This window comes from Macrobrachium rosenbergii, chromosome 48 (genome assembly GCF_040412425.1).
Source record: "Macrobrachium rosenbergii isolate ZJJX-2024 chromosome 48, ASM4041242v1, whole genome shotgun sequence".
NCBI classification, from domain to species: Eukaryota; Metazoa; Arthropoda; class Malacostraca; order Decapoda; family Palaemonidae; genus Macrobrachium; species Macrobrachium rosenbergii.
This window is the reverse complement of record NC_089788.1, coordinates 53,314,180-53,340,785: the sequence shown is the minus strand read 5'-3', so window position 1 is coordinate 53,340,785 and position 26,606 is coordinate 53,314,180. Positions and strand designations below refer to the sequence as shown.

Genomic DNA, 26,606 nt, shown 5'->3' with positions numbered 1-26,606 from the left:
CGCTGATCTTCGTATTTCAAGGAATGATCAAAATTGACTTATTGGCAGTTTTGGACTGCTTTATGTCTATTTATAAATAAACATATTCTGGTAATTGCTAAAAAAAAAATTTAGATGGCTTTATTGACAGTTTACATAGTTAATTGTGTTTATTACCTGACTTTGGCTGGGAAGGGGATGAGAATGCAGTGTGCGTTGGGTGGAGAGGGGCAGGCAGATATTTGACTTAGGAAAAGCTCTTTTATGTTTTATGTCTTTTACATCTTTGCTTTTTCAACATTTTATTAAAGGATATTACAGCGCTGTACTTTAATTGTAATGAGAGAGAGAGAGAGAGAGAGAGAGAGAGAGAGAGAGAGAGAGAGAGAGAGAGAGAGCGAGCGAGCTAATTTCTTGCATACATCAGAGCCAGTAACAACACACTCTTATTTTCTTTTTATTTTATGCTATTCTTATGCTCATTTTTACTGTGTTTTCTCATTTTTTAGTTTTATATGTTTTGTCATCATTTTCACTGGATAATACATGAAACAGTCAAATTTACAACCCAAAAGAAACAAATGCATTCGATATCCCCCAGCTTGTATGTGTATACAGTGCATAAGCCTACACAAAACTAGAAATCAAGAGAATTTTGGCAAATTGGTTGGTCCATGTCATGTACATGAGTAAGTATGGCATTGCACGACCAACCTTATAGTTATGAGATTAAGACTTCACAGGACAGACTGAAGGAGTATGCAGTGGACTTTGGGAAGAAGACTCCCAGGAGTCAGACCTACAAGGTCATGGCAAAATGCCAACATGAGGACATTGAACAGTTGATCTTGATGTGGTTTTGTAAGCAAATGCAGCTGGCAAGCACATTGGTGGTGCTGAGTTGAAGGCTGCAGGTATGAAGTTTGCAAGGCTTGCATGGGGTTGTGGACTTTAGGTGAGTTGGCGAACTTCATACCTTGTTTAGCAGTCAGTCACATGGAAGGCCAATAAAAGGCATATGGAAAGCTTATTTGTTTGCAGTTTTCAGTGAGTTGGCGAGCTTCATGCCTTGTTTAGCAATCAGTCACATGGAAGGCCAATAAATGTATATGGAAAGCTTATTTATTTGCATTTTTCAGTGAGTTGGTGAACTTCATGCCTTGTTTAGCAGTCAGTCACATGGAAGGCCAATGAAAGGTTTATGGAAAGCTTATTTATTTGCAGTTTTCAGTGAGTTGGCAAGCTTCTTGCCTTGTTAAAGCAGTCAGTCACATGGAAGGCCAATCAAAGTCATATGGAAAGCTTATTTGTTTGCAGTTTTCAGTAAGTTGGTGAGCTTCATGGCTTGTTTAGCAGTCAGTCATGTGGAAGGTCAGTAAAAGGCATATGGAAAGTTTATTTGTTGCAGTTTTCATTGAGTTGGTGAGCTTCATGCCTTGGTTAGCAATGAGTCACATGGAAGGCTGGGGTCTTTTGGTTTGCCTAGTACTTGACTGAATTCTCAAACTTTGTGAACTGGAGAGGGCTATACAGAACATTTTACTAATTTATTATTTATGAATCATGTTCAGAGCAATGAGTATTGTTTCAGTCTCATAGTCTGGTACTTTAACCTATGTAGAAGCATGTACTCTATTTAGAGTACAATGATACTTTTTATCTCCATTGGGGGTATAAAGAAGTCATTTACCAATAACTACAGTATTCTTAATTGGTTCAGGAAGGTAATTTTAAGAACTTGTGCTAATATGACTAAATTGAGCTTAGCATATAAGAGATAAGAGCTTTATCCGCTTAATTGATTTTCAAACATAACGCAGACTGTGGTTTATTACTAATGGCAGTTGGCATAAGCAGATTTTCATAGAGATTAATCACAGGTGGTCAGACTTATATGCACATTAGGCCCTATGATAAATTAGTAGTGGGACAGAAAGACATATTTTTGGGAGGGTTCTAGTTTGGGTGAACAATCCTCCTTGGACTCTCACTCTTCCATTAAGGCATCCCAAATGGTGTAAGCATCCATGGTTATCTGCTTGTATAACAAACATGTAATCTCATCACCTATTGATCTTCCTTTGAGGTTGGCATATGTATCCGTACTCTGCACAATACATTGGCACCTTAGTGGATTTCGTTGCTTGATGGGCTCACTTGAGTCCTATAAAAAGATAACAATATTTTGTACTTAACCCTTACTGGACGGGCATGAGTGAACACCGGGCTAACTCTTATGAGGATTAATATTGCGCACCATACGGTTTGGATGAAATTAGCAGGAAAAAATGTTTATAGCACTTCAGTGGGCCATAAATGACTTATGGCAACTATAATAGTTCAACATGGGAAAGAGGTAGATCAGTCAGTCTTGAGATTTCGTGGGGGCCATGTACTGCCTCTCCATAGCTCCAGGAAGTCTTTTTTTATTTGTTCATATATTTACCCAGGGATTGCTGTTGGTTTTAGTTCTTATCTTTTATGATGGTAGTTCAGATATATGTGCAGTTTTCAGAGTAAAGTGCCAAGAAATATTAGAAAAATGTTTACTCACAAAAAGGTACTGCATCTCCCCATCTCAGTAAAGAATTTGGTAAATATTTTACAATAAATATACTCAGAATTTTTATTGAATTTAGGTCTTATCCGGTATGATATTGTGTGAGCTGTAATTATAATTTTACAAAATAAAATAAAATAAATCATTAGAAAAAACATGTGTAACTGTAAAATTAGCACATTTTTATGAGTGTCTTGTAAAAGAGGCCTTACACAGGGTTGTAAATACTAGTCACTTTCAACTTCCCATGGATGGTACAGAAAAATTTTTAGAATTTATTCCTAGACCATGTGCATTTGCATATCTTCCTCTTTCCATTGATGTGTTTTTTTCTTGAATTGGCCAACCTTAAAGTTTTTCTGGTCTGGGGGTGTGCTTAATATAAATTTAGCCTGTCCCTTAAGGGTTAACAGGGAAATCCAGTAAGTATGATTGGTATACTGGACAGTGAAATCTGGTACTATCGTACAATGGACCAAGTGTGCCCAAGCGGATGACCTTTCGTCCTTAGTGGATGACCCACTAATATGCTGGAGGTTTCAGATGGTCAACTGGCAAATGCTCACACGCATAGTTGAGGATTTCCTGGCTTTGCCTGTGAGGGTTGATGGTGAACAAACATGCATAAACATGACCATCACTCTAATCTCTGGGCATCATATTAGGAAACAATACTCTCTTACTGTGCCCCCCCCCCCCTCTCTCTCTCTCTCTCTCTCTCTCTCTCTCTCTCTCTCTCTCTCTCTCTCTCTCTCTCATTATTTTTTTGACATTACTTTAGCAGTATGGTATTTTAGTGTGTTTAATACAATACAGTAATGTAGTATTATATGTTTTATCAGTACATGTATGTGTGTGTGTGTAGGGTGTGCTGGACATGCAATTGTGTTAGGATATACTACTTGCCCTCTTGCAAGATATCTCTCTCTCTCTCTCTCTCTCTCTCTCTCTCTCTCTCTCTCTCTTAGGGTTATTTGTGTTAAGAAAATATGCCTCGGGTTCTGTATACAGTATTTTACATATCTAGTAAGCATAAGTAGGTATGGGGACATACACATGTTTTTAGAAGCAATTTACAGTGCCTCCTCAGTATATAAATTTAATTTGTTCCAAATTCTGTTTTGTATATCGAAATGTTTGTATATCGATCCGAATATTCCCATAAAGAATATTGGGAATTCAGTTAATTCATCCCACACTCAAGAATTTCCCCCATATCCATCCTTTGTACCCACTTTAACCATTATTTTTATGTGCAGACACAATATATAGTTTAATGATAACCATATTCAACAAAATAAATAAAAGAATAAAGCACAATAAAATTTAACATAAAAGATGAACAAAATCATATGTCACCATGGTGACACACAGCTGACTTGAAATAGTGTGTTCATATTGTTGAGGAGAGAAGGGTAAGTGACAGTAAAAACATTTCCGTGTAAGTAAAAGCAGTAACAATTCACATAAAAAAAATAAAAGAAGGGAATTTCAGGATAAATTTAGAATGATGCAATATTAGAAAAAATCAAATGTAATACAGTAACAATTAAAAATTGAAAGAGTGTCTTACCTTGAGCTAGTGTTCGGGACTGCCCTGAGTGAGACGGTAGAGAGGGGGGATAGTGGTGGGTTATTGGGTGGGAGACGGCAATCTGCTTCCCACTGACTTCCCAGCTGTACCACTGGGACTGGGCTCTGATGATTTTTCTCTTCCACTACATTTTGCCTGTTTGCTTTCACTTACACTCGATTTCCCCAAATCACTTCTTTTTGTTACGGTAGAATACTTGAGGAGTGGCACTAGCTTTTTACTTACGATTTTTTAGCACTGTAAAAGTAACTCATTCCTACTTTGACTGTCATCCCAGTTCTTTTGTTGCCTTCCCACTACCACCTCCTGCACCTGCATCTACATGGCCCTCCCCTTACCATCCAAGAAAGAATTAGAGGAATTTATTTCTGTTGGTAGAAATTCATTTCTCGTCATAATGTGGTTTGGATTCCACAGTAAGCTGTAGGTCCTGTTGCTAGGTAACCAGTTGGTTCTTAGCCACGTAAAATAAATCTAATCCTTTGGACCAGCCCTAGGAGAGCTGTTAATCAGCTCAGTGGTCTGGTTAAACTAAGATATACTTAACTTTAACTTAACATCCAGGCGCAAGGAGATCCTGTCTCTCTTCCCACAATCCCAGCCAGCTGCATGCCAAATTCCACTAAAGAGCTCATAAATCAAATTTTTAGCTCATACACGGAAACAAAATTTAAAAAAAATTTTACTTCGTATAACGAAAATACGAATAACGGCTCATTCATATGCTGAGGAAACACTGTATATCCTTGAATTCAAATGATAGTAAATCATTATTTTCAGTAGAATTATAATTATTAAATACTGCTTAGAACTTAAGATAGCTATTGAATTACTTATATGGAATTGCTCTACATTATAAGGTTCGTGAATTAGCCCTGAGTACACTATCGTTTACGTTGAGTGCCAGTCTTCATTACTTAGCGGATTTTGCTACTGTTCATAAGTTGGCAACACTTTTCTTAGTGACTGTGCATGGTCTGGGCATAGTAGTTCACATTTATAAAGAACTAATTTGCTTACATCTCATATGTCACATATCATGCAAATCAAAAATTGTATTGACTGACAGCAAAGTTGATTTGGCAGCCCTAATCCTCCTTGCTTAAATTGAGTTTCGGGCATGGGTCTGTTCTTAGAAAATATATATTTTGTCAGTTAAACTTTTCACACATTCATAACACTTATATAATTTCTTTCCCCATCCTGAACATTCCAGTTGTTAAAAGCTAACTACACTTCATGTGAACTGGGAAATGAGCTGAAATGCTATGTAGACTATTTTCATGCCATTATATTGATGTTTTACTTAGGCTTTTTCCTTTAAAGGGAATGGTTTATATAGAAAATAATTGTTTTTAAAGTTTATGAAACTGAGGTGTAGAAAGACATTCATACAGGGAAAAATTTCTGGGAGAGAATGAAGTATATTATAATGCTAGTGTTTTAACTAGATAATTGTTTTTTTCTGAATGTTTTATTATTGCTTGTACCTTGTAGCAAATTTCAAATATTTTGGTCCATTTGTAACTTATTCGTTTTCTGTCATGAGCAGTGCAAATAATCCTATTAAGATTATTGTGCAAATTGGTGATTTCACTGAATCCATGTCCATAGCATTTATGTGGTAGGTGATTTGGATATTCTAGGTTTTCAAGTTGTAGAGGAATACTAAAGTCTTAAGTTGTAGAGGAATATTAAATTTTTGATAACATTAGTAGAAAAGTTGATGTATGTAAAGTAGTATAACCATACCACTGAAGCCAATTTATACAGTAGAAAGCAGGTTTATCAGTGGAGCAGGAATGTTTTGTATCTTTTCTCTTTATGTACTGTGTTGAGTGTAGATTAATGAGACTTAGTGTTTCTTGTAATATAAAATTACAAGATTGTCTTGGCTAGTATTATTGTTGTATATTGTAAGTTCTTTCATAATACTAGGGAAAAGAATTTATGATTGAGAGTAACAAATGTAATAATAGTTGAGTAATGTATGTCATTGGGTCCTTCTAGAGACCTTCATTAACTTAAGTTGTAATGAAACTTCTTTTATACTTAAAAAAAATGTTTCAGGTTCCAGTACATTTTAGGTGCTGCAACTTCAATTGCTACAAAAGTGAATGAGGAGAGTTTATCGTACCTTAATCAAGGCCAGTCTTATGAAATCAAAGTGAAGAAGTTAGGTGATCTTACTAGGTAAGGATTCGTTTTATATTTTTATTTTAATATGTAATTGTTATTTCCTTAGTGAAAATGTTAATGAATATTTGCTAAGTTTTTTTTTGAGAACTGCACATGTCCTCTATTTTATGTGAGTGGAGTATAGACCTTGATTATTATACCTGCATAAATAATGAGAAATTTTTTTTTGCTGTCTTTGCAGTTGTAAGGGAAAGCTTTATCATACAGTTATTCGTGTTTGTTTTCATGAACGACGTTTACAATACATGGAGAGGGAGCAGCTTGAGAGTTGGCGACAAATGAGACCAGGAGAGAGAATATTAGAAGTGAGAGTTGTTGCCTTGTTTCTCTTGCACTGTTACATTTAATAGTTTAGCTTGGTCACAGATTATTTGAGATGTTGTAGTACATCTGAAACTTGAGAATATTTGGAGAAGAGGTTAGTTGCTTACGTGCTGACAAGTTGATGTTGGTTTGGATTTATTTGGCAGACCTGAGGTTGCACAAGTGAAGGGACATGTTCCCTATTTGCCATTACTTTGCAGGCCTCACAACTTTTGTCCCATTTATCCCATCACTTGGAAATCCTTTGCACTATGTTTTCCATATATAATGATTAGTTTTATATATATATTTGGGCTTCATGCTTAACATCTGTATGTGCTAGACGTCATTAAGAGAAAGCCATGTAGTAGAGGGGAAAATATAAAGAAATGAAAAGGACAAGTCTAACTTTATTGAAGAGTTCGTTCATCCCATTAAAATGGGTAAAACAATCAAAGAAAACCATAAAGCATGTAGAGCTGGACTCAGGTCCAAGTAGTGGGTTAAAAAACTTAATAGACTACTCGACTTTCCCATCATGTGTCAAAATATCTATTGCAGCATTTTACAAGAGAAAAGAAAGTAAGAGTAAATTAAAAGCAGGGCTGTTTTTGTACTACAATGTATAGAGAATAAAAGGGGGATTTTACTGCATTTACACTTCATCATAATGCCTGCTGGCAGGCCGTGGTTTGCTAGTGACAGCTTAAGCTGCCAAGATTTTAAAAATTTCTGTGCAGGTATTTATAGTTTTTTTATTGGGTACTCATCAGTTCTCATTTCCTGTAGTTTTTCGCTGTAAGAATATTGTATTCATAGAAAATCAACATTATTGGGGACTGGTATTTCTTTCAAAAAATATGAGAAAAGAAAACTCAGTATTTTGTGATAAGTTGCCCACTTCATTGGTTAATACATATTAGGTTTAAAGGGTTGCAGTAAGAATGAGGAAGTAAGTTATTTACACTGCGGCTCTTGACCCTTTTAAGTAACTGGATAGTTATAGCAGTTAATATAAGCAAATAAATACTCCTGTTTGTCAATACTGTTAACTGAATAGTCACAGCACTTACTATAAGTAAATAAATACTCATGTTTGTCAACACTATAGACTTTTTTTCTGTACAAAGAGGAAAAAATTCCTGGGAAATTTGTAGTGTGCTTTACATGCTTTAGCTTAAGTATGTAAGTTTAACCTGTGAGCACCTGGTTTCAGTGATGATTGACGAATGCAGCCCAGATATATAAATACTGTTTTTCTCTTATAACATTTACTCAGCAGATATAAAAAGGCTTACAGTAAAATATATTACTTTGCAGTTTGGAACTTAGTATATGCAAGTTACATAAGACATTACATGCAGTAAAAAAAAATTTTTTAAGTTCTGTACCAATTTTCTTTTCTGTATACAAATGCATAAGACTAAGGGATTTTGATATTACCAATGTAATGAACAACTTGCATCATCAGTTTTAAAGCCACAGTCATTATGCATCAGTCATTATAACTCTAAGTTGACAATACTGTACGTAACTGTCATTTTGGCTTAATACAAACATCCACTAATGATATTATAATATTATTATTATTATTATTATTTATTTATTTTTTTTTTTGGTCTATCACAGTCATCCTATTCGACTGGGTGGTTTTTATAGTGTGGGGTTCTGGGTTGCATCCTGCTTCCTTAGGAGGTCATCACTTTTCTCACTATGTACGGTGTTTCTAGTAGCACACTTTTCTGCATGAGTCCTAGAACTACTTTGGCATCTAGTTTTTCCAGAATCCCTTTCAGGGATCTTGGGATCATGCCTAGTGTTCCTATGAGTATGGGTACAATTTCCACTGGCATATTCCATATCCTTCTCATTTTGATTTTCAGGTCTTGATACTTACCAATTTTTTCTCTCTCTCATCTACTCTGGTGTACCATGGTATTGCGACATCAATGAGTTTATTATTATTATTATTATTATTATTATTATTATTATTATTATTATTATTATTATTATTATTATTATTATTATTATTATTATTATTATTCAGTAGATGAAACCTATTCATATGGAACAAGCCCACAGGGGCCATTGACTTGAAACTTAAGCTTCCAAAGAATATAGTGTTCATTAGGAAAGAATAAGAGGAAGTAAAGTGAAATACTCTACAGAAAGAAGAGATCCCATTTATCAAAAAAAAAAAAAAAAATAAATAATAACTAAATAGATAATAAAGTATTAAAATGCAAGAAGAATAGTATTAGGGTAGTAATGCATTGCATTTTTGCTTGAACTTCTGAAGTTCCAATTGCACAACATCCTCTGGGAGGTTGTTCCACAGTCCAACGGTGTGAGGAATAAGGACCTCTGGAATTGAGAAGTTCGACAGCAAATCTGGTTACTCTCAGCAGATAAAGGGGTCAGGGATCAATTGTGAATGTGAAAGATCTCTGTTGAAATACAACATATGAAAAAGTGACAAACGAGACTGTCTGTCTATGGTCAAGTCATAACTGCTACTATTAGGAAACAGAAACCTACCACCACAGACACTCTATCTAAAAGAGATAAATCTCTGGTAGAAGCAGACATCCACACTGGAGAACAGTATTCCAGTAAAGGAAGTACAAATAACATAAAACAGGTTGCAATGATTTTATCACTGTTATAAATATATGAGGCCTTACGAACAATACCTAAATTTTGTGCGGCATTTGCTGAAACTTTCATTAGATGTTTCTCAAAAGTTAGATGTGAGTCAAAAGTTATACCTAGCTTCAGACTCATTGAGCAAAGTTCCATCCACCTGAAGGGGAGGATGAGGCTGATGGCAGTTTCATTCCTCATAAGTGGAGACTTTACTATACCCACAAGTGTTGCATCATTGGCATACTGACAATCTTGTTTTCCAGGCCAACACCCATATCACTTGTATACACTAAAAATAGTAGTGGACCGAAGAACATAGCCCTGTGGAACTCCAGACACAATAGGTCTTTGTTCACTAAAGATCCCGTCCAAGCAACTCACTGCTGCCTTCTTGTAAGGAAATCTTTAAGCAATCCTAAAACATATCCACCCACTCCAAGATTCTGAAGTTTATAAATAAGTGCCTTGTGATTTACTAATTTGAAAACAGCACTAAAATCCATTTAAATTGTCCTGCACTCAAAACCCTTATCAAGGTTCCCTTGCAATGGCATGTCAGGTCTAAAAGAGCATCACAGGTACCTAACTGCTTCATGTATGCATATTGACTATCTGCCAATCCTTTAGATTTCACATACTTACATAGTGGCTTAAAAATAAGATTCTCAGCAACTTTGGAGAGCAGCGGGAGAATAGAGATTGGCCTGTAGTTACTGCAGTCTGCAGATATGCTACTCTTTGGAACAGGCACTATATTAATAAGCTTGTGCTCCTCCACAAAGATAATACATTGACATAAAAATCTATAGAATAAAGTAATCTTGGGAGACAACACACTATAAACTTTTTTGAAAAAACAAAGGGAAGAAACCATCGGGATCTTCTCCACCCCAGCTATCAAGATTATCCAGAATTTTCTTAACATCCTTGGAGCAAAATGCAAATTTTGTAAGAATAGGCTCAGGATGACAAGTATTAGGGAGAGGGACATCCTCAGCTGATTGCTTAGCTTCAAAAGCTCCATGAAGCAGTTCAGCCTTTTCTCTAGGGCCAGTAACCAATCTACCATCATCTGTTAGTAATGGTGGAATGGAAGATGAGCCTGACCTAAAAATGGATGATGCCAGTTTGGTCTACCACGAGTAATTCTTTCAAGTTTTCTCTTTCAGGAATCATTGTAATATCTCTCAGCTTAATGGTAAGTTCTATTTGCAGCACCGCAAGACTCGAGTGGTGCAATTTTCATTGGAACGACGTTGTCGCCATGTTTTGAATTTGGTGTGTTTGTCTTGGTAGGCTCGTCTACATGTATCATCAAACCTTGGCTGGTCATTTGTCCTAAATTTGATGACTTTTCTAGGAACATGTTAAAATAGCTTTCAGCATTACATTTTAGCTTTTTCTTGGGCTGTTAAAATAGCCATCAGCATTTCGTTTTAGCTTTTTCTTGGGATCAGGATCAAATATAACAACTGAAATATTAAGTGACTGACAAGCTTCAATCATGCGATCCCAGTTGGCCTTGGATTTTAATCCAGGTCATTTTTCCAGTGGTGGAATTATGAACAGACTGATAGACAGATACAGTAATACCTCGAACTTGCGTGATTCGAGTTGCACAAATTCACAGACACGAATTTTTCATTGGAACCTAACGAATGGTCATATACGAGTTTTTCAACGACACGCGAACACTGAGAAACCCTGCAAAAGTGTTCATGTTTAATTTTTTATGTAATTTATAAGTTTTCAAGCTTTTATGTAAAATTAAATAACATTAAATATTATTAAAAGTAATAATTTCTCTCTCTCTTTTAGTGAGATGAGAGAATTTTCATGGTACATGTATACAGGTATGTTTATTTGTATGATAAATAAACTTTTACCTAATAATAAGTATTAATTTTTATATTAATAAAATTAAATAATAATAATTAATAATAATAATAATAATAATAATAATAATAATAATTATAATAAAAACTGTAATTACAAAATTCGTATTATTTTAAACAAAAATTCTTCCCTCGTCTTTTGTAAGAAGGTCGAAGGCAAAAGCTGTCAGACATGTCATTTAACATGACAAGAAGGGGAGTGTTACTAATCAGTGGTCAAATGTTTCTTGTAATTCTCTCTATGTGTGTGTGTGTGTCCATCCATAATAATTCATAGAAAATTTCACTCTCTTAAGTAAGGACAACTGTTATCTCTCTCTCTTGTTCGTAGTTAGCCAACCTACATATTACTGTTTTTCTGTATGTCTTTAACTGTACAGTAGATAATTTTAAATTGATCTAATTTTACCTGTACCGTTTACAAACTGTAAATGCGCCGTTCTAAAACAGAGAGACATAGAGCATTTCAGAACAAAGAGAAAGAGACAGAATAAAAAGTTTTTAAAAACTAGTTTGAGAAGACTTCTAAAAATAGATCGTTGGAATGGGGAGAGAGTCACACACTCCTGTATTCTTACGTTAACCATTTCTTTTTTTAAGTTAATGTATTAAGCTAACTTTTAAATGAAAATACAGTAACTTTAATTTCATTTTAGTTAGTTTAATACTGAATTTCCATCTTTTGATATCTAACGTAAGAATAACTCTCTCTCTCTCTCTCTCTCTCTCTCTCTCTCTCTCTCTCTCTCTCTCTCTCTCTCTCTAATTCTTAAATAATTTCTCTGATATTCTCTCTCTCTCTCTCTCTCTCTCTCTCTCTCTCTCTCTCTCTCTCTCTCTCTCTCTCTCTCTCTCTCTCTCTCTCTCTCTCTCTCTCTCTCTCTCTCATAGTTAGCGCTCAAACATTTTTACAACTTATTAATTCTCTGTACATCTCTACCTGTACAGTAGATAGTTTAAATTGATCTAATTTGACCTGTACCGTCTACGAATTGTAAATGCGCTTGTGTTGCAAATACGTTCTAAAACACAGAGACATAATAACTAGGAGTTGTATTAGTCAAAATAAAAAATACTGTTTGTTCATGAAAAAGCATTTCAGAACAAGGAGAAAGAGATGCAGAATAAAGAAGTTATTAAAAAGAGGTTGAGACGACTTCTGAAAATAGATCGGTCAGAAGGGGAGAGAGACAGAAATTCTCTTCTTTTTTTTTGAAGAGTAATGTATTAAGCTAAGTTTTAAATGAAATTACAGTAACTTTAATTTTATTTAAAAGTTAACTTAATAATTTGGGAGCATGATTAGGGTCATATTTAGTGTTTAAACTTTAGAAATAATCATTTATTGGCATTTTTAGAGACTGTGCCATACTTAAGCGAAAATTCACCCTGCGTGAAGGGTTCTGGAACCTAACCTCGCGTAAGTTCGGGATATGACCGTATGTCCATCTCAGTGGCGCAGAGAGTTCCTCGTTGGTCGAGTTGTTAGAGTTGTCGGCTAGCACTCGCTATGCCCGAGTTCGAGTCTCCGGCTGGCTAATGAAGAATTAGAGGAATTTATTTCTGGTGATAGAAATTCATTTCTTGGTATAATGTGGTTTGGATTCCACAATAAGCTGTAGGTGCCGTTGCTAGGTAACCAGTTGGTTCTTAGCCACGTAAAATAAGTGTAATCCTTTGGGCCAGCCCTAGGAGAGCTGTTAATCAGCTCAGTGGTCTGGTAAAACTAAGGTATACTTAACTTTTAGTGATCAGAAGTGCCTATATATTCACAAACTTGGGTTTGACAATAGCTGGAACATCTGTGAATATGAGGTCTAAGCTATTACCAGAAATGTGTGTGGGTTTCTGAATTAGCTGGACAAATCGGAGGATACGCAGAACTCATGAGCAGACTGGCCACTCACTTTGCTTTGCATTGCAGTTTCCACAAATAATGAATGAGGCTTTTGAATCCTGTGGCTGAGCCATACTAATCCTTTCCAAAAGACAGTCATATACAGAATTGTCAATACAACAAATACGTAAACATTGTACCATAGAACTTACTGAAAATTTTAAATCAAAGGACTTCAGGTCAACTGTACTTCAAATTTTTCTGACGATAAATAGGTTATCCAGACTTAGTGTATGCAGCCATACGTTGCTCATGTAGGACATTAGGTCGATAAATAAAATTAGGGCCATCAAACCCCAGGGTTAAAAACTCTACCTTTGCCTTGTTACGACTTGCAAGGGTCTCGGATAAAAACATCAAATCATAGTTACGGGCACAAATCTGAAGATCAAGAAAATTTGACCTTAAGGCCCGAATATTTGAGTATTATTTACATATTTAGCAATTAGGTTCAACACAGTGTAATTTAATTAATTCTCCCCCTTTCACTTATTTAGACTATCCCTATCACAACCTCCAAATATGTTGAATGTTTATTGCATATGTAAGTGTAATAATTCTATAGCTATACTGTATATTTTACCTTCTGTTGGGTTGGATTGTACCTTTAGTATAGTTAAAATAACAGCATCAGCATTAGTACATTTGCATGTTGTAAAGTGGAACATTCAGAATCTTATTACTCTGCTGACATTTATTATACAACCTTATGGTTTTATTCATCAATGTTTAATCTTTTTCAGGTTGATATTCCCTTGTCATATGGAATATTTGATGTTAATCAAAGCTCACGTAATCTCAACATGTGTGAATTCGACTGGGATCCAACAAAAGAAGTTGGAGTGTACATAAAGGTGAGAAATGTTGATTTTCAGATTGCAGAGATTTCTTCGAATGGTACAAAAGTTGATGGCAAAAACTAATCTTTTTGTTGCTGTTGTGACTTTCTAATAATGTAATCACTGGTTTTTGAAGTCAGTAATAGCATTTGCTGATCGTGAATAGTTTTCCTCTATAAAAGTTTATCAGATTTCCATTTGCAAGTCATCATCAGTATTTACTAGCATTGGAGTAGAAAGAGGTACAAAGTAAAGTTAAATTTCCAGAAAAAATATCAGAGAAATAAGCAGGAAAATAACAGAATGTATTGTTGAACAGTATACATGAAGTATCACACACCAGTTAGAAATTAGTTGAAGGAAAAACCATCTTGTACAGACTGATTGAAGACAAGGTAGTGGGGTAAATTATTAACCCTTAAACGCTGAGCCTCTATTTACAAAAGTGTCTGCCGTATGCCGGCGGGGTTTGAGTAGCTTTTAAGATTAAGAGTTCATTTTTGGCTCCTTTTTTTCTCATTGCCTGAATTTTAGTATGCAACCATCAGAAATGAAAAAAATATCATTATCATATATAAATATTGAAATATATGACAGCGTAAAAAAAAAAATTTCATATATAATTGTATACAAATCGTGCTGTGAGCAAAACGGTTAAAGCTAATGAGTTATTTTTTTTCGTTGTATTGTACACTAAATTGTGATGATTTTGGTATATAACAAATTGTAAAATGATCAAAGCAACATAGAGAAAATATTATCACAAAATGATGCATGAATTCGTAATGCAAGGACGTAAAAAAAGTTGTTTTCAAAAATTCACCATAAATCGAAATATTGTGCTAGAGACTTCCCATTTGTTGCAAAATGAAGGTAAATAATTGAATAATACTAGAATGTAAGAGTTTTAGCTTACAATTGCATTTTTCGACCATTTGGGTCGAGTGAAAGTTGACCGAAGGTTGAAATTTTGGCACTTATCGTGATTTATATGAAAATATTTAAAAACTGCTAAAAGCTACAACTATGGGTTATTTTTTGTTGTATTCTACATGAAATTGCACACAGTTTCGTATATAAAACTTTATGTAACGGCTAATATAAAACGGTGCAAAAATTACGACAAAGTGACTAAAGAATTTCTGAGATTTTCATCAGAGTTAGCTGATGCTTTCTTTTGGGATAAGAAAGAAATTTGCGCATGCGCAGCTGGGTCACGCTTGTAAACAAAACAACAGCGTGATCTGTGAACTCCCAGCATCCCTCAAGGCGAGTGATTTAAAATTTTTCGCAAACGAGGCCTATAAGTATTTTTCAGCGAATATTTAAAAAAACTTTTTGTAGTTGACGTATTTTACGTCCACTCGGCACCCGACAGACAACTTTTGTCAACGTAAAATACGTCCAGTCGGCGTTAAAGGGGTTAAGAGTACTCCTCCTTCCCCAGCTGAAGCCCTTTATACATTAAAATTATGAGAGGCATAAGATGGTAAAAATTGGGACAGTTATGGACAACCTTTATGAGGAAAGGAGTTGCATATAATTATAGTATATTCAGTCTTTCTCCTCCATTACTGTACACTACCTGCTTTTGATACCAACAAGGATAAAGGTTAGTAGCAGCAAAACTGAAGCAGCAGACTACTGCCACTCCATATAACCAGTAAATTTATATATGTAACAGAAAATAAAATAGGAATTTTATCATTTTGTTCTTCATTTGGAGTTTAGGCTGTGTAATGACAAGTGTATCCAAAAAATGGGAAGAAATTGAAAATTTAGGAGGGCATTAAGATTATTACAATTATGTATGTTTCTGGTAAAAAATGACTGGTAGATTGTATATGGTGATATGAAGACCTGGGCTTAGGGCCAGATAGCAACCTAAGGCCTTCTCTGAGCTCACCTTCACTGCCTCACATTTTACAGTACAAGTGTCACTCTCTTCATAAATAGATGGTAAAAGTGAGAGGATACAGTAGAAGCAGAGGCAATAATGAATAAAAGATGTGTAAAGGGATGCATACAAGTGGCCCATCCACTATCATTTACAGTAGAAAATGGAATGAACTGTAGATCAAAATGTGTATAACAGTAATGGAGTTAGTATGTTGTATACTATAGTCTGTCAAACACTCACAAGGATGGGGCAAATGAGGAATTTGCTTATTGACAAACATCTCATTGTTATGATAAAAGTATGGGCTTAGAAGTGCCCATTTAAGTGAAAGTTTTGTAAAGTATAGCCATGAGTTTAAAACTGACTGACTTTAAACACAAATCTCACTCAGTATTTTTGCTGGAAACCAATTTTATTTTTTTATAAAAACAGGTAAAACCATGAACAAAGGGCTAACATTAAGGGAAAGGTTTAAATGGCTGAAAAGTTGTAGTTTTTACCTGGCCACCCCCTAATGGTCTTGGAATTTTTTCACTGACCATGTATAATGTAATAGATTATGTACACAGAACCCTACCCATCGTATTGATGTGTTAATGTAGTAGTATTTCCAATTGCAAGCAGTAAGGTTGTAATAAATGGTTATATATCTAAACATTTATATATAGTATAGGTGCATTCATGTCAGGCTGTGACATTCTAGGTAAAGATTAATTTGGTTGTGTATTTTTAGAAATATTTTCATTTTACAGTACTGTAAGTATGACTGGATTCAAATGCTTGGTTGTGGAACTGCTCAGATTCTTGAATCCCAAAGTTTGTCTGGCACAGCTGTTTTCATTATAAGGTATGAAATAAACTGAAATTAGAAGCATGTATTGAATGATCAGTTTACTGGTTTGCCTGTGGTAGTTACTGTATATACTTTAAATAAAGAATATTTTATAATGGAATTTACATTCCTTCACAGGTAAATTGCATCAGTACAGAATTTACTCCAAAGAAGCATGGGGGTGAGAAAGGTGTCCCATTCCGTATTCAGGTACTGTAATCCTCTTTGCTTTATGTTCTTTATAAATGCATGAAGAAAAATAATTTAATTTAATTAAGTGGAAAACTTCTTCCTAATTATGTCATCAGGTACTAGTAATTTAAGGTAATATGAGTAGTATGTATGTATTTTCTTATTCTGTGTACTTTGATATGTTCCTTACAACCCCATTAATCATGTATTCCAGTTCTTCAATGCACAGGGCCACCAGCTGCTATTGATTACGATCTAGATACCTTTACCTTGACTATCCAGTCTGCCTATGACACCTCAATTTCCTTTTATTCTCTTTTGGTACTCCATGAAATAAATGTTGTTGCATTGCTTTCCTAGAATTTTGCCCCAAATCATTTAAACCGGTGTGCCTTCATTTTTCATAGTTCATGTAAGTTGTGTAATTTTAAATAGTAAAATATTAAATTGTATAATATTGGTTTGGGATGTTTTTAATTGATTTCTCAAAACTGAATTAATTTTAAGATAATTTAATGGGTTTGGGTATTTTTTAGTGTTCTTGTGTTCTGGTTTATTTCTGGAAAATATTGTGTTGTAATTTCAACTTGGGCAAATGTTTTTTGCTTTTGTACATTTTTCTTAAGTTAGTTACAGTGTTGTTTAGGTCATGCTTGTTTTCACAGGAACTTGTTGCTTCTATATCCTAGTATTAGTTTTAATGGTTTTTATAGCAGATTTGTTTGCTGTGTGGTTAGGAGTTGACATTGTTAAAAAAGCCTCATAACAGAAATATGTAATCATCAGTAACCCTAGAAGTGCTTTAGAAACACTTAAATACTAATCTAAAAGTACCCTTGGTCAGCAGATTGGAAGTTTTCATTCTACATATTGAATGAAAGCAGTATTAATGTTGAAATATGCTGGGACTCTACATATGGAGGCATTAAGGAAATGAAGATACTGTCAGAGCATCCAAAGCTGTAGTCAGTAAGATTAGATCACATATCTGTTCCTGTTAGTGATTTTCTAATTTCTTTAAAATCCGTCAGTCATTATGGAATAACGAACCTGACAGTAGCAAATTGAACAGATAAACAACAGCTGTTTGATTGTGATTTTTATTTCAAAAACAGAATCACATTGTAGGAATATTATCCCACCTTCAAGTTGGACACACCTATCTAACTCAAGGGTATTTGATAGAAACCCAGTCCCTGAATTCAGGGATTGCCTAAAAGGATTCATTGGAAGCTTATCTTTTCCCATGGTCCTTGGTATGGGCAGCCCTTCCTCAGCTTCAACCTTGTCCTCAAAAAGACCTAATAATACCCTGGCCAGGAGCCACCTCCTTTTACCCCTTATCAGTCATCTCAAATCTTACCATCTTAGACTGACAGTTCCTGGATGCTCTTTTGTTATGGAGGAGGCAACAGTTTCCAACTGAAGTCTGTGTGTGTGTGGGAGGGGGTTGCATTGCTGATGAGATTCTTTCCTTCTTTGGTGTCTTCCTCTCAAGTGGGAACTTACCTTCTAGAATTTTAGACTGGGTTGGAGCATGGAGGAAATGCAATGTATGATTATTTGGTTACCTTGGAAAATGCATTTTTTATAACAACATTCTATGTATTGTCTAGACATTAGATCTCTTAATGTTCTTATGGAGGTAGATAATATATAAAGTATCATCATACACCGTAACAAGTTATGTCTTACTTTCGAGGCACCTGTAACATGGCATACATTCATGTACTTGTTCTCCAAACATAGAATACACAAATAAAATGTAGTACAAGTAATACAAGATAGGAAGCAAACAAGATTTTAAATCAGTTATAGACAGCAGAACAGTAAAGCAAGAGAAGATTACAGGAACATCATAATAGTTAACTGTTAATTAGAAATTGAAATTGTTTTCCTTATGAAAAACAACTTGCAGTTTTTGGAGCTTGGAGTGTATTGTTTTTTCTAAACTGCATGTATAATGTTGGGCTCTAAATAACAACCTAACCATTCTCCATAGTGCAAAAGATATACCATCTTTTATGAGCACAAGATGGAAGAGAGGATATAATCCTGACCTGGCATTTGTGTCATCTTGTCACTACCCAAACTTTGAAAAATCAGTCTGTGACCCAATTCCAAAATCTCAACACAGACCTATTGTTGCTGTTAATATTAGACCAGTTATCAGAGCTCTTGAGTCTAAACCTATACCAAGATTCAACTTCCGGAAATCAAAGTGGGAATATTTCACATCAGAGCTGGATAACAAGATAAATAACATCAAACCAGAACCAGACAACTATGAACTTTTCAAGAAACTTGTATGGATAGTGTCAAGGAAGCATATTCCAAGAGGAAGCATAAATAATTATATCCTGTGTATCACAGACCAAGGTAAAGAGATTTACAAGGATTATACACAAGCATACAATTTAGACCTGTTTGCCCAAGACTCCGTTGAGCTAGGAGAGCTTTTGTTGGCCTCTGTACCCAAAGAGAAAAAGAAGAGATGGCAAGAACTGATAATTAGCACAGATATGACTCGGAACAGTAAGAAAGCATGGAAAACAATTAGTAAACTGGACTTGGATAAGAACACCCAAACAAGAATAGCTGCAGTAACACCTAACGCAGTAGCAAAACAACTCTTACTTAATGGAAAGCCATATAACAAAGAACGAGGGTATCTCAAAAGAATGAAGGACGAAATGAAATGTGTCATGCAAGAAAATAATGAGGAGTTTGCACCATTCACTGTTGAAGAACTCCAAGAAGCCATGAAATACCTCAAACCTGGAAAAGCTGCTTAGCTGGATAACATTACATCTGAGATAATATTGCACTGTGGTAGCAAGACTAAATCATGGGTAGTGGCACTTCTTAAAACCTGTGCAAAAACATTCCAGATCCCAAGACTATGGAGAAGAGATAAAGTTGTGGCCTTACTAAAACCTGGCAAAGACCCAAAGATCCCTAAGAGCTATCAGCCAATGTCTCTTCTCTGCATCTTAAACAAACTGTATGAACGAATGATAATGGCCTGCATATCTCCCATAGTCGAAGAACAACTGACACCAGACCAGGCTGGCTTCAGGGCAGGAAGATCTTGCTGCTCTCAGGTACTTAGCCTCACTCAGTATATTAAGGATGGCTTTGAGCTTGGGAAAATCACAGGCACAGTATTTGCTGACCTAACAGCAGCCTATGACACCGTGAACCGCAGGTTGCTTCTTTTGAAACTTGCCAAAGTTGTTCACAACTCAAGCATTGTGCATATCATCCAGTCACTGATGATCAATCATTTACCTTTCATTTGGCTAACCCTTTAACGCCGAAGCCCTATTTACAAAAACGTCTCCCGTATGCCGGCGCGTTCGTGAGTTAGTGCTTCCGAAAAAAGTTTTTTTCAAAAAATCACAGCACGCTTAGTTTTTAAGATTAAGAATTCATTTTTGGCTCATTTTTTTGTCATTGCCTGAAGTTTAGTATGCAACCATCAGAAATGAAAAAAAATATCATTATCATATATAAATATTGAAATATATGACAGCGAAAAAAAAAACTTCGTATATAATTGTATACAAATCAATCTGTAAGCAAAACGGTTAAAGCTAATGGGTTAATTTTTTTTAGTTGTATTGTACACTAAATTGCGATGATTTTGGTATATAAAAATTTTAAAACGATCAAAGCAACACAGAGAAAATATTATCACAAAATGATGCATGAATTAAAACTCATGGATCGTAAAAAGATGTTTTTTTCAAAAATTCACCATAAATCGAAATATTGTGCTAGAGACTTCCGTTTGTTGAAAAATGAAGCTAATTGATTGAATATTACTAGACTGTAAGTGTTTTAGCTTACAATTGCAGTTTTCGACCATTTCGGTTGAGTTAAAGTTGACCGAAAGTCGAATTTTTTTTATTTATCGTGATTTATATGGAAATATTTCAAAACTGATAAAAGCTACAACCATGAGTTATTTTCTGTTGTATTCTACATGAAATTGCGCACATTTTCATATATAAAACTTTATGTAACGACTAATATAAAGTGGTGCAAATATTACGACAACGAGAGACGAAAGAATTTCTGAGATGTTCGGCCGAGTTACCACAAGAGACGTAAGGAAAATGTTTTTTTAAAAATTCACCATAAATCGAAATATTGTGCTAGAGACTTCCAATATATTGCAAAATGAAGTTAAACGACTGAATATTACTAGAATGTAAGAGTTTTAGCTTACAATTGCGTTTTTGACCATTTCGGTCGAAAGTTAAAGTTGACCGAAGGTTGAAATTTTGGCAGTCATCGTGATTTATGTGAAAATATTTCAAAACTGATAAAAGCTACAACCATGAGCTATTTTCTGTTGTATTCTACATGAAATTGCGCACATTTCCATATATAAAACTTTATGTAACGACTAATGTAAAAATGATGCAAACATTACAACAACATGACGAAAAGAATTTCTGAGATGTTCTGAGATGTTATCACACGAGTGCAGACGTAAGAAAAAAAATTTTTTTTTTTCAGAAATTCACCATAAATCGAAATATTGTGCTAGAGACTTCCAGTTTGTTGCAAAATGAAGGTACATGATTGAATATTACTAGAATGTAAGAGTTTTAGCTTATAATTGCATTTTTTGACCATTTTGGTCGAAAGTTAAAGTTGACCAAGGTTGAAATTTTGGCAGTTATCGTTGATTTATATGAAAATATTTCAAAACTGATAAAAGCTACAACCATGAGTTATTTTCTGTTGTATTCTACATGAAATTGCGCACATTTTCATATATAAAACTTTATGTAACGACTAATATAAAACAGTGCAAACATTACGACAACGTGATTTAAAGAATTTCTGGCGCGGACGTAAGGAAAAGATTTTTTTCAAAATTCACCATAAATCGAAATATTGTGCTAGAGACTTCCAATTGGTTGTAAAATGAAGGTAAATGATTGAATATTACTAGATCGTAAGAGTTTTAGCTTAAAATTGCGTTTTTTTACCATTTCGGTCGAGTCAAAGTTGACCGAAGGTTGAAATTTTGGCAGTTATCGTGGTTTATATGAACATATTTCCAAACTGATAAAAGCTACAACCATGGGTTGTATTTTGCTGTATTGTACATGAAATTGCACACATTTTCATATATAAAACTTTATGTAACAGCTAATATAGAACAGTGCAAAAATTACGACAAAATGACGAAAGAATTTATGAAATTTTCGGCTGAGTTACCGCCATGCGTAAGAAAAAGTTTTTTCAAAAAATTCACCATAAATCGAAATATTGTGCTAGAGACTTCCAATTTGTTGCAAAATGAAGGTACATGATTGAATATTACTAGAATGTAAGCGTTTTAGCTTACAATTGCGTTTTTCGACCATTTTCGGTCGAGTCAAAGTTGACCGAAGGTTGAAATTTTTGTAGTCGACGTACGGTACGTCCACTTGGCACCCAACAGACAATTTTAGTCGACTTATGATACGTCCAATAGACGTTTAAGGGTTAACAGACTTTTCCTTGTCGAAATGGATGACAGGAGAACCAGATGGCAAAAACAGAAAAATGGCCTCCCACAAGGGTCTGTGTTGGCCCCCATGCTTGTCAATATCTATACCAACGATCAACCACAGTTTAATGATATCTGTAGATTTATATATGCAGATGATCTGTGCCTAGCCATACAGTCAGATTCATTTACTCTCATTGAAAGCAAATTATCAGATGCTTTGAAAGATCTTAATGAATACTACAAGCAAAACTTCCTAAATTCATATCATGGAATGATAAGAAACTGAAGAATGATAGCTTCCCGTCTATTTAGGTGTTACATTAGACTAAACACTATCTTTTAGGGAGCGTGTAAGGAAAGTAAAGGAGAAGCTAACTACTAGGAATAACCTCCTTAGCAAACTTGCCAATTCAAATTGGGGAACAAATCCCCAAACCCTAAGACAAACAGCTCTGGCACTCAACTACTCCACTGCCGAATACTGCTCAGCAGTCTGGGAAAGATCATGTCATTCCTATAAAGTTGACGCCGAACTCAATCAAGCATGTCGCATAATTACTGGTGCCTTAAGACCAACACCCCTTCCAGTACTCTATAGATTGGCAGGCAATGCACCACCGAACATCTGGGGAACAGCCCATTCAAAGACCCAAAAATGTAAACAAGAGAATGATGAAAGGCACCCACACTATGATCACCAGGTGGTTAGACAAGATTGAAATCCCGCAAGAGCTTCATAACCATCACCAGCCTCGACCCAGGGAGTCAGCAACTTACCGCCTAGAACGCTGGAGAGAAACTGACCACTGCCCACTGGGTGAGGCCATCCAGAGCCCATATGAGTCTCTTCCCCATGGAACAAACATCTGTAGAAAGGATTGGGAACTCTTAATCGAGCAAGAGCTAGAGTTGGAAGGACTGGAGACAATCTTCATACGTGGGGTCTTGCCCCCTCTGCTGGGTGCCCATGTGGACATCCCATCCAGACAGACAATGGATCACATACTTAGTGGGTGTGAACATGGGTTAATCTGTACAGATTTGGACCTCTACGAATGCAATCAGGCCGATCTGCAGTGGATACAATGTTGGCGCGATAAGATATGATGATGATGACTGTTATACAAATGGATAAAATAGATCTTTATTTCTAGCTTTGAGAATTTAGTGCTAATCCATTGAATAAGTCAGTTTCATGCCCTTAATTTACTGTATATACTCGTGCAGTATTCGACTCCATGTAATGTTCGGGCCCCATATTTTTACTGCATATAATAGGATTTTAGCATATACCCCATGTAATGTTCGAGTTTTGATTCTGGCAATAAGCCTAGGCTACGTTTCTATATATTTGTAATCAAAACATGATGGTAGCCTAGAATATGTTAGCAGTCGCTACCCTAGCCTAGTCTAAGATTCTGACATATTAAAATTGAGTTAAACTAAGAAGGTAAAAGCTAAGAATATGCCTAAATATGTATAAAAAATTGTATATACACATTTCAAATCTTTAAAACTAACTATAATAAACAAAAGAAAAACAAACTTCTGACCTTCTCTGTTTACAATCGTTTTGTCATAACTACAGAAAGCTTGCCAAGCAACAACTGTAACTAGTAAACAGTATAACCATCGTATTCTACATTTATATTCTTTAAAATCTCTCTTAAACCACTCAAACTAGAGAACAGTATAATAACCATTCATTTCTATTCTTTAGTCTCTTTACCCAATTCCACCAATCTTTTAACTCTATTGCCCTTTTACTGTTTCTTATGTCAAAAGTTTTCAAAATATTTTTACGCAGTACCCTTCAATATGTACAGTTCCTTGTGAATCGTAAGTGAAGAGAAATCAGCTGATGACATACAAATGGCGGCTAATACTTGTTTACCTTCGGGAAATGTAGGCCACACTTATTATAGCCTAGAACAGCCATAAATATAGAAACAACATAATAATAAAAGATTCTCAGATAAGTAAAACAACATTTATATTTACTGTCTTATTATACAAAAAAATGGTTTGTTGACTTCTGTGGAAAGAAATGCTACTTTGTTGACTTTCTTGTCAGGAAATCCAAAGCCTACGGTAGTCTTAGCCTAGTCCCAAAAGTTTGCTCTTTTCCAATATAGAAACAACATAACTATAATAAAAGGTTCTCAGATAGGTAAAACAACATTTGTATTTATTGTCTTTATTCTACAAAAAAAAAAAAAAAAAAAAAAAAAAAAATAATTCATCAGTTTCTGGGGAAGGAAATGCTACAAATTGTTGACTTCTGTTGTCGAAAAATCCAAAGCCTAAGCTTAGCCTAGTCACAAAATCTTGCACTTTTCCAAAACCATACCTCATGTAATGTTCAACCCCAAAATTTTAGGTCATAAAATTGGTCTTTAAATATCGAACATTCTACAATTATATACGGTATTTGATAGAATATTTGTTAAGGTTGGTCTATTGATTGATGATCTTTGTTTATTAATATTCGTAAGGCCTCAAATGTTAGCAGTAAGATACTGACAGACAAAAATTTGGAGAATCCTAGTAGTGTACTGAGTTGTTAAATGTTTAATTTAGATTCAAATATTTAGTAACTTTTCTTTAATGTGATGAATTTTCCTTTGCAGGTTGAAACTTATGCTAAAACAGACTCAGGTTTAGAGCAGTTGCATGTGTGTGCATGCCAAATCAAAGTATTTAAGGTATGTTTATTATTGTTACTGGTATTGCTTATGATATTCATGATGATGATATGAAAGAAGTTACAATGTTTAGTTATGTATCTTTATGATTTTGCTACTATATTGCCTTTTGTACTGATGTTTGTGATTTTGCAGCTGAAAGGTGCTGACCGAAAACATAAACAAGACAGAGAAAAGATTCTAAAGCGTCCTGTTACCGAACAGGAAAAATATCAGCCTTCTTGTGAATGTACTATACTGACAGAGGTAGGCAGTTTCTTTATGCCAGACCAGTTTTCCAAAATTCGTAAATACAGTTAATCATTTAAATCAACTACAGTTTATTAGATAATCAGTGCAATGGCCTTTTAAAGCCATTCCATATTATATATAAAAATCATTCTCATTTTTCAGACTTTAAGCCATCTTGTTACATATGAGTTAGATGTTGTTGGTTAGTAAAATTGACTTTATGGTTTATTTTACTTGTAATTTTAGACTGGTATTTTTGTTGCATTTATTTTTAATGTATAATGAACGAAATATATTGTTCATCAGCTTTAATTTTATTTTTGTAATGGCAGCTATAGTAATTTGTTTTTGTTTGTTCAGCTTTCTTCAGAAGCTGTTTACGTACCTGCAACAGATACTTCGTCCATATCACCACCAGTGTCGTCAGCTGCCAGCCATGGATTTAGAACAAACACGCCGCCCATAGAACTGTAATTGGATGACTTCATGGTTTTTTGTAATTCTGTTTTTTTAATGAAGCATGCATAGATCAGTAAGGCTATAATTGCTAATTTGGTTTAAATGTCATTATGCCAGAATTGAAGGAATTTGCTGAAAGTACAGATTTAATAGAATATTAAGCACCCACACCCATACATCCATAGATAAGATCATGTGTGAAGTGGGATGGTACAAATCATTATAGATCATTATCACGATTTGGAATACTTAAGAACTCCTGCCAATTAGGAATAATGGTTATATGCTTTAGAAAAATTTGATGTTATGAGACCTGGTAGCAGTAACATAGCAAGTATAGTGTTTGTCTATAAAGTTCTGAAATTTTTCTTCTTTCTTCTCAGGAGAGGTGACTCTTCAGGGATTGATGGAGTAAAACCCTTAGAAAATGGTGTTTTATGTGATCAAGAATCAGATCAAGAAAATCCGGTAAGCAAGATTTTTGAAATTCCAAGTGGCCTGTCTTTCAAGGGGAAAATGAAGACGCACAAAGTAAATATTAATTTCCAGTGGCAAAAGTAAAACCTAGATGTAGTTAGATGTAATCTTTCAGTGATAAAATTTTGATTAGGTGTAGAGATATCTAGACAGATTAAAGGACCAACTAGAAGCAGTGTACTGAAAATAGGTGAGTAAATATTGACAGTGTTCATATGATAATTATAGCTAGTGACCGTGGCTGGTGCATGTGGTGTTTTAAAGAGTATACAGGACCTAGAAGGTTTAGCTGACATAACTAGTAATGTATATGTATTTTTGTCAGTTGTGGGGTAAATTCATGGATTATTTTGAATGTCAGCTTATGAAAATTAGAACTGCAA

General features: G+C 34.9%; 1 protein-coding gene across 10 annotated transcripts in view; it reads left to right on the top strand.

Moving 5' to 3' along the window:
- gem (gemini) overlaps positions 1-26,606 on the top strand; it is a 166,853-nt gene that overhangs the window by 115,406 nt on the left and 24,841 nt on the right. For 5 of the 10 annotated variants that reach the window (XM_067091768.1, XM_067091767.1, XM_067091764.1 and 2 more), the window contains 8 exons: positions 6,204-6,326; positions 6,514-6,637; positions 13,817-13,927; positions 16,783-16,854; positions 24,982-25,056; positions 25,192-25,302; positions 25,648-25,757; positions 26,130-26,277. In XM_067091768.1, coding sequence (XP_066947869.1) covers positions 6,204-6,326; positions 6,514-6,637; positions 13,817-13,927; positions 16,783-16,854; positions 24,982-25,056; positions 25,192-25,302; positions 25,648-25,757; positions 26,130-26,277 — 874 coding nt within the window. The remainder of the gene's footprint in view (positions 1-6,203; positions 6,327-6,513; positions 6,638-13,816; positions 13,928-16,782; positions 16,855-24,981; positions 25,057-25,191; positions 25,303-25,647; positions 25,758-26,129; positions 26,278-26,606) is intronic. The other 5 variants (XM_067091769.1, XM_067091771.1, XM_067091770.1 and 2 more) reach the window with 1 other exon arrangement.